This window comes from Rhinolophus ferrumequinum, chromosome 4, assembly GCF_004115265.2.
Source record: "Rhinolophus ferrumequinum isolate MPI-CBG mRhiFer1 chromosome 4, mRhiFer1_v1.p, whole genome shotgun sequence".
Classification (NCBI taxonomy): domain Eukaryota; kingdom Metazoa; phylum Chordata; class Mammalia; order Chiroptera; family Rhinolophidae; genus Rhinolophus; species Rhinolophus ferrumequinum.
Window position 1 is genome coordinate 54,190,220 of NC_046287.1, and position 15,724 is coordinate 54,205,943.

The 15,724-nt window shown below is 45.5% G+C and overlaps 1 protein-coding gene across 7 annotated transcripts in view; it reads left to right on the forward strand.

The window, feature by feature from the left end:
* ARHGEF7 (Rho guanine nucleotide exchange factor 7) overlaps positions 1-8,385 on the forward strand; it is a 130,586-nt gene extending 122,201 nt beyond the window's left edge. For 5 of the 7 annotated variants that reach the window (XM_033103996.1, XM_033104001.1, XM_033104002.1 and 2 more), the window contains 3 exons: positions 2,857-2,956; positions 3,299-3,353; positions 4,464-4,586. In XM_033103996.1, coding sequence (XP_032959887.1) covers positions 2,857-2,956; positions 3,299-3,353; positions 4,464-4,586 — 278 coding nt within the window. Of the gene's footprint in view, positions 1-2,856; positions 2,957-3,298; positions 3,354-4,463 lie in introns of all 7 variants that reach the window. The other 2 variants (XM_033103994.1, XM_033103999.1) reach the window with 2 other exon arrangements.
* The last annotated feature ends 7,339 nt before the right edge of the window (positions 8,386-15,724 follow it).

Below are 15,724 nucleotides of genomic sequence, written 5' to 3' on the forward strand. Positions count from 1 at the left end.
TTTACAAAGTAGACATCCCTTGTGATTCTATTTTATATGTCATTTGCACATATTCACGCTGGAAACATCATGTAAATAGGTTGCCCAGGAAGCTGAAAAGATGCCAACGTAATTGAAATGCATAGAATTTAATATTCCCTCAAGTGCTGTTAAAATAAAAATATTTTCAGTTTCATTAACCCATTTGAAGAATGTATTACAAACTGAATGTGACAGATGCGCAGTGGATAACTTTTTTGATTTGACTACACAACACAGTCAACAACTGTTTGAGCTCAAAGCGGATAACAGTGGGAAAACTTAGGAGCTCACTAAATTGTCTGATGTCATCAGTTTGCTTCTCTTCACAGCTCAAATTAAGTAAAGCCATTTGTTTTCTACACATGTGATATACACATCTGAATCTTTATGAATCCTTTTCTGTTTTCCCAGGAAAATAGCACAAGAATTAACTATTCTTAGAAAAATGTGGGTAACATTTGTGTTTGTATCTGAAGGACAGGATTTTCCTCAGCCTGCAGAATTTTTAACCTAGCTACCGTGATTCCCCGAAAATAAGACCGGATCTTATATTAATTTTTGCTCCAAAAGGTGCATTAGGGCTTATGTTCAGGGGACGTCATCCTGAAAAATCATGCTAGGGCTTATTTTCCAGTTAGGTCTTATTTTTGGGGAAACATAGTCGCATCCCTGTGCTTTCTTGATAGTTTGTTGCACATACCAATAGCCCTTGTAAGCAGTGTTTTCCCAGGCAGCCCAGAGATCCCGGTAGCATTCCCCATCAACCCAGAAAAGCCCAGAAGAAGACATGCCCGCAGCCCCTCGCAGTGCCATGACACCTAGAGCAGGCAGTACTCTGGGGAGGCATAATGATGTCTAAAAATGTGTCCCTCTCTGGGACCATGTCTTGAAGGATATTACCCTCTGTCTGAAAAGTAATTTCCTGGCTGTGCAAGTCACTGTGTGACTAAGTGGAGTGTGGCCTCAGTGGGGTACCTCCCGCAACACATTAGTGACAAGACCTGCTGGCCCAAGGTGTACAGCACGGTGTGGACACAACCACTAGCTGAGGCTTGTCTTGAACTAGTACTTGACAGATCTGTGTACACACTCATGCCTGTACACCAGCTCATTTCGGCTGTGACAAAATTCCAAGGACCACATGTGATGATAATACTAAGGTTATTCTCAGTACACATAAAGGCCCTTCCCTTTATTGGCATAAAAATATGTATGTATGGATGGATGGATGGATGTATGTATGTTGAGGCTTGTGCTGTGTAACATAGAATTGTATTGCCTACCCAGAGGTTAATTTTCTTGCACCTGAGATAACAAAGGAGGTCAGCATCTTCATTTGGTTCAGTTCCGCACGTAACGGTTTCCCAGCGTGCTTGTATTTGATACCCTCCCCAGGCTGTGAGACTGGGACAGAGCAGGTGTTGCAGGTATCCAAACGGCAGCAGGGACAGACTTGGCCACGGCCCCGTGGCTGGTTAACCCCGTCCCTTTCCCTGTAGCGTGCTGCCGTGGAAATGATGGAGGCACTCCATGGATGTCCGTAACATTTTATTAGCCCTTTTCTCCTCAAGCTTTGATAGTAATTGTTAATCTTGTTCCATTCAGAGGAGTAAAAGCTTATAGTAAAATGCTCGTGAAACTATTCTTTAAAATCAAACTGTTGAAACATTGGTATTATGCTGAACATACCCATGATACGAGGGTGCACAAATGCCATCTTATAATTTCATGAAGTTTGAGGAAGGAAGTTAAAGATAAACCAGAAAAAACAAGATCAAGCAAGTTGAGCTGCCATCTCCATGATGGATTAGCATATAGTAAACATCCCAAGTATATTTTTTTAATAGAGAAATGTTAATTTTATCACAATACCACTTGCAAGTGTTTGTGTTCTCTGGTAGACTATATCCTTCCTCAAATTTGCATCTGATAATAATTTTTCAAAAACATCAATACGTGTGGTAGTGCCATGTAACCTTTAAGACAATAATATTTTCTTTAAGGAAAGATGATTTTCTTCCTTGTGTGCTTAAATAAGATTTGATTCTCTTTTCTCACCTTTTCAAATAAATATTTGGGTTTCTCAGTTAATATCTAAAGTACCTATTCTGTGGCAAATATTTATTGGCACTGTCCTAGGCAAACTGTTGTGCTGGGAGTTGGTTCAATGGCATAAACTTCTCTCTGACATTGTGAACAGTTTCCTTCCATTTGGCAAAATGTTTATATTGCAGGGAATGTGGAATAAAGTTTTCATAAGAGAACCAAGTAATAAATTTCACTTTTTTTAAACCATGTGCCATAATACCTTTATTTTTAATATCACTCTAGAGTTAAATATTTTAATTGCCAGTTTTAAATTTATAAACACTCAGCGTATATGTGCTATATAAGTCTGACACATCTTTCTAAGATTCCTGGAATAATATGTCTCAAAGTTTGGTTGATTTGGATATTTATTTTTTAAAAAATAGATACTCCAAAATACCCAGGGCACTGTGATCAGAACCTTTAATTTTCTATCTGTGGAAAAAATTCAGGCTTTTAAATATCTGTAATCCAGATTTAGAAACTGAAGCTTAATAAATTAGACAAAGGCTAATTTTCTTTCCTCTATAATGCTTTAGGCATGAAAACGATTGAATTCAATAGAGGTAGAGAAAGTTGGTAAAAGTTGCCCCTCCCTATTTTATCTAGCAAGTAATTTTTTTTTAATGCACACTCCCTGGAACTTAATATTAATGTTTAAGTTGTGTTGTATAGTCCTTTTTAGTCCTGCCATGGTATTCACCTGTGGGTTTTTGTTTTTTTGTTGTTGTTTTTTAATGATAATAGGTTCACGCAAAGAATCTGCTCCACAAGTTTTGCTTCCAGAAGAAGAAAAAATTATAGTCGAAGAAACTAAAAGTAATGGTCAGACAGTGATAGAAGAAAAGTAAGATGTATTCCAGTTTTTTAATTAGGCATATGGGTGTGTGGAGGGGAGGGGAGGGGTTGGGATAGCAGGAGGGGAGGAGCAGGAGTCAGAACAATTCTGGGAGGGCTGGGGTATGGCTTCAGCCACGCTGCTTTGTTTCCTCGTAGAATGGAGAACTTTGACCGGGCTCTAAGTTGCATACAGAAGTTGTTCTAACGTGTAGGAATTTAGATACCTAGTGAGTAGGGCAGAGCACCAGTGTTTATCTCGCCTGGCGTTGTCGTGTCTCCTGGTAAAACAGTTCTGTCTCCTCTTCATTCCTCGTCTTTGTTCAGGTGTTCATTCCGTTTTCTATTCCAGGAGTCTTGTTGATACTGTCTATGCACTGAAGGATGAAGTCCAAGAATTAAGGCAGGTGAGTCATATCAGTTTTTAATGTTTTTTTAAATGGGGGGAAAGAAGAACACTATGAAAAATGAAGCTGGTTGACCATAAGCAAAATAATACAGAAAGGAGATCCTGCTTTTCCAAATTCCAGCAGAGCAAATAATTGGGTCTTTTGTAAATGTGATAGACCAGAAATGAATCTTCAGAGAGACTTGTTTAAACTCTTTGTACTGTTTTTGACATCAGAAACCATCTCAAATTGTGTTAGAATAATTATTTTAAAAAAATCTAAAAATCCGTCTAGTTAAAAATTTTAGTAAATACCTGCTGTGACTATTATCTGCCACTTGCTGGTATAACAAACATGTGGCTCTTTTTTGTGAGAAGCCAAATCACAAGTCAGTTAAATGTAGTATATGTTTTGTGTATTTGTATGTCATTTGTACAAATGGCTTTGGTCCCCGAGGAGGGAGTGGTAAGTGCTTCCCAGCAAGAGAGGAGGTTAGAGGGGAGACTGAGGAGAAGCCCGAGCACAGCGTGATTCGGGGTTGGGTCACGCAGAGCTGCTGCTCTCAGCCGTCCGAGGCAGCTTCCAGGTACCTGTCTTCCTGTCAGGGGCGTCCGGGTTCCTGCTTCCCCCTTGGAATGGGACACACCTTTGTGCATGCGTCTTCTCCATGCAGAGGAGTGATTGGCTGCACTGCACACTGTGGAAGCAGGCGCTTACTCACTCACTTGCGTGCTCATTCAGTTGCTGTTAACTTTCATTCTTACGTAACTTGAAGATCATTACAAACAAAAGAGTAGGTGGGATGCAAGTTGTTCCTTTTGCTGTTTTCAGCCATTTCCTTATATGGTATGTTATACAGAAATTCTCTCATTCAGTAGTTAGAGACTTAAGTTGTAAGAGACACTAGGACTGTTTTTCCGTCTGTGATTTGTCTTGGCTCCAGGAGCAACTGTGCAGTCAGGAGTCCCAAGTGCCTACTTAGACATGTAGGCCGTCGTGCTGAGTACACCCAGGACTGCAGCACGGGGGAGTCCAGCCCAGGATTTCATTCAGCCAGGTCTCCTGGGGAAAAGAAAGTCGTCTTCACGCCAAAGGCAGTGAATGTCATGTGCTCTGCTTCATTTACAGGATAACAAAAAGATGAAGAAATCTCTGGAGGAAGAACAGAGAGCCCGCAAAGACCTAGAAAAGCTGGTGAGGAAAGTTCTAAAGAACATGAACGACCCTGCTTGGGACGAGACCAACCTCTAAGGAACGAACGTCCTTGGTTTTTGTTCAAAGACCAGTTATAAGACCACGCTGGGCGCTTATGACCAGCCGGTGTGACATTCAGGACCACAGGACAGGGCTGGATGAACGTCGTCTTGCTTTCTGTGCATAGAAAAGCTGGAGTTTTTATCACACGAATAGGAACGGTCACACTGTTCCTGAGAAATCCAAACATGAGGTGTAGTCACTGAGGGCTGAACTGTATTAATCTTACTCTGGTAACATCTCAATTACCTCATTTTGCAATAAGTGCAGTGACTGACTACAAATCCTGCTCTTTCAGGCTTTTATTGACTATACATAAATATTATATATACATGTTTCTTGTAAATGCTCCATTTTGAATGCATATCCATGATAGTTAGATCTGGGCTGATACTCGTGCTCAAATTTCCTTCCCACTCACCTCTGGTCCCGTGAACTAGAAGTGTCCCAGCGCGCATGGAAAGTGGGGGCGTGGAGGGTGGCCGCTGGCTCTTGGGAGTTGCCCGACCGTTCACCACGATAGTCCCCGCAGTGCTCTAAAAAGACATCCCACCTCGGTCTGCCTCACTAACCTTATTTATAGCTGCACAGATGCTTCACTGCCATTTGAAAGTCTTCTGGGAAAGCAGTGCTGCTGTCACCGACGTGTGGTGGGCCCCAGTACGGCGCCCTGGCTGAATGAGGGTGAGCCTGGGCCCCAGCCACGGATCTGAGGAAATCCCGCACGCCACGTGTCCAGCAGCAGGCGTCACCCCGGTCTGCATGTGTGGATACTATGGTCATCAGTATTCACTGCAGCTGCAACAGTCGTACAGACTTCTGTCAGCTAGTTGAAACACTTGGACAAAGTGTGCTGTTTCGTCCTACCCCCAAAAGAGGAAGCTTCACTAGAACCTGTAAATAAAATGTGTTATTTATTACCTGTCAGTGCAGAAGGCGAATTGAGGTGCTGCCGTGAGCCGACCTGGACGGGTAGGATTGCTTTGTCAGGCCAGGCTAAGCCCTGAGCTTTGTTTTACCAGCAGGGTACAGCCGGTGTTACCTCAGTGCTCACGGGGAAAAGAAGTGTTTCTCTCTTTCAGCAAGAATAAAGCAATATACATCTTAAATTCCACCTAACAATGAAAGTTTAAATGTGGGTCCATTCCCTCCCTCCTTCCCGCAGTAAAGCAGACGGGAGGAAGTGGATCCTAGCCCTAGCTCCACTGAGCTCTGGGCCAGGGGTTCTGGGAAGCGCAGCCTTGGAGCCCACCCTGCTTGGCCCTCTGCCTCAGAGGTAGGGTCACGGTATTACAGGAACTGTGCTTTCCTTTCCCCCTCTTCTAAAGAGGTTGGTTTTAAAGCAAGACAACGTCTTCCTGGAACAAGTGGGATATCTTTAGAAACCCAAAATCGCAGCATTGTGCATTAGACACTTCTCAGAAATACCCACCTGGCATCAGATGTGACAGAGTTGCGATCTGTTTACTGGTGAAGTGACCCTTTAAGTGCATTGGAATCTTCTGATGCCTATGAAACGAGTTGGTTTTCTGGTTGTCCATGGCCCTGGTTCCGTCCTCGCTGTTCAGTCCCTGTGCCCGGCCATTTCCCACTGGAGGGCAGTCCCTTGGGCCATGCCCTTGTGGCTGCAAACTCCGCAGGTGTGTTTGGGGCCAGCGTTGACCTGCCTACACTTGATCTTTCAACTAGAATTGCCAACTTCTTGTATTTAGCATTTTGTTCATTAGTAATAGGATGCGAAAAGATTGTTTTTTTGTAAACCCTGTTTTTACAGTCGTATTTTTGGTGATGCATAAGACATTGCAGTGAAAAACAAATTTGAGTGTATTGAAATTTGCTGTCTTAGGCAAATTTAACTCAGGAACAACATTCATCACCTGATCTCTCCACCGCTGTGTGACAGGCAGTGTTGCCGACAGCACCCCAGGACGGGTCTCGTGCAGAACCTGCCTTAAACTGTTGATGGACGCGTCAAGTGAGAACACTTGTGTTTTTACTGTCCCTGTCTCTGATGGGGTAACAGTTGAGATGCTTCTGTCATGCATTACCTTTTCTTCCCATGGATCCAATATTTTACTCAATTTTTTAGGGAGCAGAGAATGTGTCTGAGAGTAATTCTTACCGAACTGCACTATTTTGTAAATAGACTATGTTTTTCCGTGTGACCTTCTGAAGGGTTGGGAACTGATGGGAGCGGTAGGTAGAAGGGCACTGTTTGCCTCATCGGTTACTTCTCTACTCTCCCCTTTGATGGACGAGGAGACGAATCCATTCCTGTCCTGAGATGTGAAGCACTTTGAGTGCCACACGATGTGGCATTGGAGCTCTGTCCGTTGTGCTTCTCGGTGCCTGCCTGTCCACGTGTGCCAGTGCGGCCAGAATGTTGAAAGCCACCTGGCTTCGTGTGGACATCCTGCTGTCCGTCACTTCTTCATTTCCCCATTCATAGCAGTCGGGACACTTCACATAGACGCCACAGACTGCCCTGGCATTGACTACTCATGCTACGTTGTTGTAATTATTAAACTGGTTATTTTCCTTATGTTACAAATATGTCACTATTTTCCATGATGTGTTTTATGTGTGTGTGTGTGTGTGTGTGTGTGTGTGTGTGTTGTTACCTTTACACTTTATTTTGACAGTTTTTTATTAATGCTGGGTGAATTTTTGACACTGGAAAATAATCATGTTTGCCTTTAAAATCTAGGGTTTCGGCATATTTGAAGATAAATAAGATTAGAAAATGGGAAGTTTTAGGGACGGAAACCAAAGGGAAAGCTGACACTGTTCGATGTGGCCTCTGTCTGCCATTGTAGAGTCATGACTTTCATTTTGGAAGGTGCTCAGTCAAGCATGTTGCGGGGTTGAATAAGTGAAAGTAGTTTTCATGAGTACTGTGCGTCCTCACAGGAATGCCGTGACAACGAACGTGGCTTGTCTATACCAGCCTTGTCCTTCCCTGACCTTCCCTCCAGGTGGCCCCTCCAGATCCTGTTAAGACGGCTGGAAAACAGTATATAGGGAAGAAAACAAGCCACGAGTTAGACCACCACGGTGGGAGTGTGGACAGTTCCCTTGGTGTGTCTCCTTCCCTTTCAGAATTTCAACCTTTAAACCTAAGGAATTGAGCTGATCTTAGTCACTATGATTTTCTGTTCAATAACTTAGTAACCACTATTTTGTCATCTTTCTACCAAATTGTAGGGAGACATAGGATGGTATGTATATCTCGTAGAAAAACCAGTCTGGTTTGATGCTTCCATCTGTGTGGTGGTTCACATTTTTCATAGTCCCTTAATACTCCCCCCCTGCAGAAGACAAGCCTACGAGGTGGTGAGGACAGATGTCAAGGCCACGCCTGCAGCTGTGAATGCTGGTGCATCCCGATTGAGAGTGCCCACGAGGACAGGGGAGCCCGAAGCGGGAAGCCTGGAGTCCCCGCCAGATGTGGGGTGATGGGGTGTCTCTGGAAGGGCGCTGAGAGTAGGATGAAGTAGCCTCTGCCAGGTGGAGTGACTGTAGAACAGGGCGCCTGGCCACCCAGAACCCAAATGCAGCTGATGTCTAAAGTTTAGAGGATTTCCATTATTTCAGGCTAAAGTGAGAAGGCATTCAAAAAATCATTTGTGTTGAATTGCGTTGTGAATAGAGTGTGTGATACATTAGACACCTCTAATTTGGCTCATCTTAAGGAAGCAGTTGAGGCATTCATATTTTTCTTGCTAGTCTTTAATTGTAAAATACTTGTTCATAAGGAACATACAAACTACACAAGGATATAAAATAAAAAGCAGGTATCTCCTTCTCAATACCCTCTCCACAAAAGTAACCAATGCAATGTGCTTTATGTATTGTTTGTTCTATTGGGGAATTGCAAATATGTGGTATTTGTGTGTGTTAGAGATTTGTTCTCCTCAAATGAGATCACACTTCTCTAACTTGCCTTTTTTTAAAATCCATGTGGGAAAAAATAATAGATCCATATACTATATCAAAAATAAAAATTAATTCCAGATATATTAAAGACCTACATATGAAAAACAAAACTTGAAAATTTTAGAAATACAGAATTTTTATAATCTGCTAGGATTGCCTCTTGTTTTTAACACAGATGCCTTTTCATATAAGAATATGTAGGTTGACTTATTTTTTTGACAACTACCTAAATATTTGATTGAATGGGTCACAGTTTATTTTGGTCACTTCTTAGATATTTGGCAGGGGCTATTGCTATTGCAAAAATGCTCCACTGAATATCCTAGTACGAGGTGTGATCAAACAATAAGGTGAATGTTTAAATTAAAAACTGTATTGTTACAGTAAAAGACACATTGCCATTAATTCCCCTCAAAATACTCCCCCTCGCTTCGAATACATCCCATCGTTCTTGCCACTTTCTAAAGCAGTTCTGAAAGTCCTCCTTTGTGAATCTTTAGTTGTGCTATCATGGCTGTCTCGATGTCCTGAATCATTTTGACTTTGGGGAAGTTCCAGATGCGGTGGATGAGGACACACCATAATGTTTTTGACAGAAATTGCCACCAGAAGCGATGTGTGACACGGAGCGTTGTCATGGAGGATGATTTACAGCGCACTTTAAAACACACCTTCTCTCAACTGTAGCTCACAACGACTGACTACACTGAACAAGTTGAAACTTGTGACACATGTTTACTAAGATTCGGCGTGCCGCTTCCCGTATTGAAGATCCCTGCCTTTCTGTTGGATGGCACTCGGCTGCAGCATTCACCAGATTTCTTGATCCCAACGGAAAGGCTCTTTGTCACACATCACTTCTGGTATACGGCAATTTCTGTCAAAAACATTACAGTGTGTCCTCATCCACCTTAGTCACAGGATCTGGCACCGTGTGACTTCTGGCTCTTCCCCAAAGTCAAAATGACCATGAAAGGTAAACATTTTGAATCGATTCAGGACATCGAGGCAGCCACGACAGTGCAACAAAAGACCCGAAAGAGGACTTCCAGAGCTGCTTCAGAAAGTGGCAAGAAGAATGGGATGAGTGTTTGAAACAAGGGGGAGTATTTTGAGGGGAATTAATGACAATGTGTCTTACTGTAGCAATTTTTAAAAATTTAAACATTCACTATTTTTTTATTGTACCTTATATATACAACTGTGTGAGTGTAGGTATATGATTAACTCCTAGGAATGGTCTGTGTTTTTTAGATTTTGATAAGAGTTTTCCAAATTCCTGGAAGTTTTGGAAATGACAGCACTGACAATTTCACATTCGTAATTTTTCAAAGGAGGCACCGAGGTGTAAATGCCGTGCCATCTGAAACCTTTTCTTCATCCCCGAAACCTTCACGTCAATGCCATTGACTAATGAACATGCCGTCGGGAGGAGGTTATGGTGACACACACCCATCTGTCTCTGTGACATGTATGTTTTTGTCCCCAGTCTCATCAGCTGTATCTTTCATGCTGCAATAATTATAAAGCAAATACAACAAGGCTCAGTATCGCCATGACCTCATCTCTAGCCTTGCCCCTCCCCTCTCCAATGTCCTCCAAGACAGGTTTTCAGCACGTGGAGGGATGGGTGGGCTGCCTTCCTCCCCAGCTCCTGGGTGTCGATGGAAAATGCCAGTGCCCAGCCCCAGGTGGAGGGCACACTGCTGAGGGTGTCATCTGGGAAATACCCAGTGTCCTGTGAGAGCCGAGGAATAATCCGGGGTGCCTGGGAGGAGGACGCGGGCCTCAGGCAGACAGGCTGGCTGATCTGCCCAGGTCTCCCACGTTTCTGTGTGTGAATAGTGTTCAGTACCCAGATAAGCACGTGCAAGAAGACTGAACAGCTGGCCTGCGTGTCCTCAGCTCATGCTGTTCCACTCAGAACAGTTGCTACCCATTGCAACTGTAGAGGGTTATCAGTTCCCAGATGTGTCCAAGTTTGCAAGGTGTTAAAATGGTTTAAATAGCGGGAAAGGGGAAGATGAGATGAAATAGGGCTTTTTTGGGGGTCGTTCTGTCTCCAGTTTTCCTCAGTGGCTACTTAAAAATCTCACTTTCTCAAATATGACCCATCTCTCACCAGATTTTGCACTGCTTCCAATAAAGAAGCCGCCAGTATGCCACTGCCTCTGCCTGCCACCCCGAACCGTTCTCGTTTTAGTAGAAGAGGGAGCCCTCAGCGTCGCTAGTGCCCATCATGACACCTCCTGACTTTCCCAGGAACCTCACAGTCCCCGTTACTCCTCTTTCCTGAACGAAACCACTCGACAAGGTCCTTCTCTTGGCCCCTGCTTTTTTTCCTTTTCTTTTTTTCTTTTTTTAACTTTTTACCGTGGAAAATGTCAAGCACATAAAAAAGTGGAATGATGAATGATGAGTGCCCTGCAAGAGTCAACATTCCAGGCAACGTGCTCCAGTGGGGCCCCCTGGTCTGGTCTAGAGCCGATGACTATTACAGCGCTGTCATTGTGACTGCAGGTGCTGGGAGGACAGACCCGTGGGCCCCAGCCGCTGGTCCCTCAGGTGCCAGGGAAGCCTTGGTTTCCTTTTTGTAAACACAGCAAATGGCATCCATTGGCATTGAAACATGCTTATATAAAGCTGCTTTAATTTGATGTTTTCCCCTCAACAGACCTCTCAAGAGTTGTGTACACTTTCCGGTCCTGCCCCTCTCATCTGCCCGAGAAGAGACGCTGCTGTTCTGCTGCTCATCAGGTGACTGCTTGTGCTTCCAAATGACACAGACCTGTGTCTGCAGCCACTCCTGCTCCCTGGGTTCCTGGTTCACCCTGCCACCCAACTGTGCTCACGCGTGTGTTCTCTGAGCCTGCCTTGCTCCGCCCTGCCTTTGGGGGCCCTCTGAGTCCCCAGTGCCTGGCTGGCTGATGCCTTTGTATCCATCCTCTCTTGTTGCGTCCCTCCCTCCCTCCCAGCATTGCAGCCTCCTTCCCAGTGGTGTTTACACACACCTGCCTGCGATGATTTTATGGGTTCCCGCCTTCCCACCTGAGGTCTGGGTGGCACCTGCTTACCTCCCTACGGGAGTCCCAGCCCCTACTTGCCATGCCTCCGTAGTTGCTCACAGCTGCCTGGTGAAGGACTGAGTGAGCAGGTCGTCAGGAGCACCTGTACATACCTGCAAATGATGTGTGTGTACTCTTGCCAAGGGGTTCAGTCTATCTCCCCTTTTGAGCTCTTTTAGCTTTACAATTATCTCTGTGTGCTCTGCACACCTGATGCTGGAATGTGTTAAGTGGTGCTATTGTCCTTCCCATTGTTATGGGAGAAATGACATTGAAACCTCAGCTCTTGTGTTCCTGAAGGAAAGACTTCAATCACAAAACAAATGTATGCAGCAAGAACAGCAGAAGTTTATTAGTAAAAAAAAATACACTCTGAGACGTGGAGCCAGCTGACCCAAGGGAGGGAAGCAGCCTCACCTCGTGTTGCGTGAAGGCTTTATTTCTATGGGTAGAATTTCCTCCCCCACCTCCCTCTCTCTTCCCAAGGTGCCTAGTCCTCTGGCATTTAGCAATGCATTTCTTTGATTTAGGGGCATGTGTGAACATACTCCTTGGTTTTCGGGGAGGTGTAAACACATCTCTTTGGGGTGTGTGAAAACCTGGAATCCTGTTGGGCTAGTGAGGTACTGGTGACAAATAGGATGGGTCCCCTGATAAGCAGGATGTCATCTCTTCTAACGCATTTCTTCTATTTAGGGGCATGTGTAAACACATCCCCTTGATTCGGGGGGATGTATAGACACATCCATTAAGGGTATGTATAAGCGTGGAATCCTCTTGGGCTAGTACAGTATTGATGGTCCTGACAGTGTGTGTCTCCTCTTCTGTAACTTAACACGTCTCTGATGTGTGAGCCTGGAGTCCTGCTGGGCAGCAGCCAGGGGTCTCGACCCAGGTAGGAGCGGCAGCAAGGGGCTTTCTAACGGGGGCTAAGTTTCTCCTCGTTTCTACCTACCTCCCTCCCCTATCACCGTGAGGGTGGCGGTTGGGCGGGTGGGCGGAGGGCAGGCCTGCCAGGAGGCCTGTGTGCCTGCCCACACCAGCGAGGAGTGTTTCCAAGCCTATGGGACCGAAGCTCCGCCAGGAGGCTCCCTCGTCAGCTTGTCAGCTCTCCAGGGGGCCGCAGGGCGAGACTCTGCAGTCTCTTAGGATGCTCTGCCGGCGGCACAGGGCAGCATGAAGTGTTGCCCTTCTGAAAAGTTACCTTCTGTACAGATTATGCAAGGACGCCTTTTCTGTAACACATTGCTGGATGCTAATCATCTGGGCTCTGCCTGGGCCGAAATGGGTGCCTTTTTAATTTCTTCCTCAGACACAGTATTTAATTAACTTGATATTATTTGTAAACAAAAGGCGTTGTCATTTAATAGCTGAAAGGAGGTGTGCAAGTGGCAACTCTGCTGAATGTGGCGATGCTACAAAAGTAAAAGGTGGCGGCTTCATAATATGAGGGAATTAATTACTCAGGGAAGTCCCGCTCTGTCACCGCGGCGCATGACATCTGTCGACATAGCTTGTGATCAGCCGTCACTTGACATTACGGCTGGTGAATTGGGTGCAAGTGTAACTGGCTGTCTTGTGATGTATGGCTGGTGGCAGGACACGGAAGGGAGGGTGGGGGGGGGCGGGAATCAGGCCTTAGACCACGCTGGCCTGGGGGTGCCAGTCTCAGGTGTGGCCCACAGCGCCCGAAGGGACCAGGGCCCACACATCCTGGTGTGACCCAGACCCACCTTTAATCTGCATGCTTTGAGTCGCCTTTTCTTATAGCATATCTGACAGGTGTTTCTTAGGATTTTGAAGACTATTTCTTCTCTCGTTATTGTCCCAGCAAAATGGTTAACACGGGTTAATTTCCCGTGGCTGCCGGAACAAAACTGGTCAGCTGTAACAGCAGAACTTCCTTCTCTCCCAGTTCTGAGGCCAGCAGTCGGAAACCAAGGCATTGGCAGAGCTGTACTCCCTCCGGAGGCTCTAGGGCGTGATCCTGCCTGCCTTTGCCAGCTCCTGTGGTTGCGTCCTTCCCTGGTATTCCTGGCCTGTGGCCTTGTGGCTCCAGTCTCTGCGTCCATCAGCACATGGCTGTCTTCACATGTGTCTGTGTATTCACATGGCCTCTCTGTGTGTTTCTGTTTTCTTAATAGGACACCCGTCATATTGGATTAGGTCCCCCTAACTGAGTGTGACCTCATTTAACCTGATGACAGCTGCAAAGACCCTATTTCCAAATTAGGTCATATTCACAGGTACTGTGGACGAAGACTTCAACATGTCTTATTTTTTTGGGAGGGGGGGCGTCACTATTCAACTCATAACAGTAAGGAAAGTGGACTCGCATCTCTAGGTGTTGGCCTGATCCCCTGACTCTGACCTGGGTACCTGCCCTTCCAGAAACTGGGTCTCAGTGTTGCTACAGGTTGTTAGCTAAATCCCATTATAGTGCTAATAAAGAGTTATTGAAGGAATCCTGCAAGGTTGTCATGGATCCCAATGGTCCTTTTCCTATTTCAGAAAACCCACACCACCACCTACATTTTCCCCTGGGAAGACTGCACAGTCCACACAGCAAATGTCTTGCACTTTGCTACAATTAAGCCAGTAAGTGCAGTCGCTGGTTATCACACAGGAGCAGGACTTCGGGCTAATAATGGCTCTCCTTCCTGTGGACTGTTAAGCATCCATCTCCCACAGGCCTGGCCTGGTGGGTGGGCACAGTGAACAGTGGCTTCAGGGGGCCCAGGAGGGTGGCCCAGCAGTACCAGCCATCATCCTGACATACCTGGGAGGGTCTCCCCAAACGGCGGCCCTCTACGGGTTCTGGCCATCTAGGTGGGGGTGAAGTGACATCCTCCTGTGGCCTCCTGTTGGCGGAGGGGGAGTCATCTCTTTCTTTTTCTTCTTTTGGTCCTACCAACACCACTGTGACGGCCTCTCCTGAGGGGCAGCCAGACCTCCCTGCCCCAGTGCAGTGGCTCACACAGTCCTCCTAGCTGCCGTGTCATGTTTCTCCACTTGAATAAATCCTTTGGAATCTCAGGTCCTCGTTTGCTTCTCTCTGGACACCTGTCGTGAGTACCCTCCTCCCCGAGGGCTTTCTCAGCCTCCTCGTGTGAACCCCAGCCTTCAAATGCCCATACTTTACTCACTGTTTCTGAATTCTCTGGAAGCTTGTTGAGAAATGAAACAACCTAATTCTGCCAGGTCTGTGCCTGCTGTAGGTTAAAATTCCCAGGAGAGAGAACCTGAATCCCTTAGTTTGGGAACATAAACAGGTGCAGCCACTTGGGATAATAATGTGGCTGTTCCTCAAAAGGTTAACCTTGAGTTACCACGTGACCCAAAAGTTCCACTCATAGGTGTGTACCCAGGAGAAGTGAAAACACATCCACACAAAACCTTGTAAGTGAAAGGCCATAGCAGCACTACTCATAATAGCCGAAGAGTAGAAACAACCCAAATGTCCATCAACAGATAAATGGATAAATAAAAAATGATCCATCCATGCAATTGGAATATGATTCAGCCATAAAAGGAATGAAGTTTTGACACATGCTAGTTTGTGAACGAAACTTCAAAACATGTGAGTGAAAGTAGCCGATACATAAGAACACGTTATATGATTCCATTGATATGAAACGTCCAGAGAGACAAATCCATGGAGACAGGAGCCCGATGAATGGTTGCTTAGGGAGGGATGGATGATGGGAGGAGATGGGGAATCACTGATAATGGTGCAAGGTTTCTGTCTGGGCTGATGAAAATGTTCTAAAATGGATTGTGGTGATGGTTGCAAAATGTGAATACACTGAACACCATGGAATTGTACATTTTAAATGGGTGAAGTGTATGGTCCATGAATTATATGCAGTGGTGACAGTGCAGCCCAGGGCACCATTGGACAGTGGACAATTGACTAGCCCAAAGCTCCCCGACAGTGGATGACAGGCTGGCCCAGGAGGCTGTTGGAAACCCATCCTGACCCTCAAAGGCCTTTGAATAGGGGCAGTACCATTTACTGGCATCAGCCATATATTGATCACTGTGCCAGTGAGAATGCTTCGTCACCTTCGTGTTACAGACCAGAGTTGAGGCCCCATGGGGTTGAGTCCCATGGCTAATGAAGGGGGGCCAAAG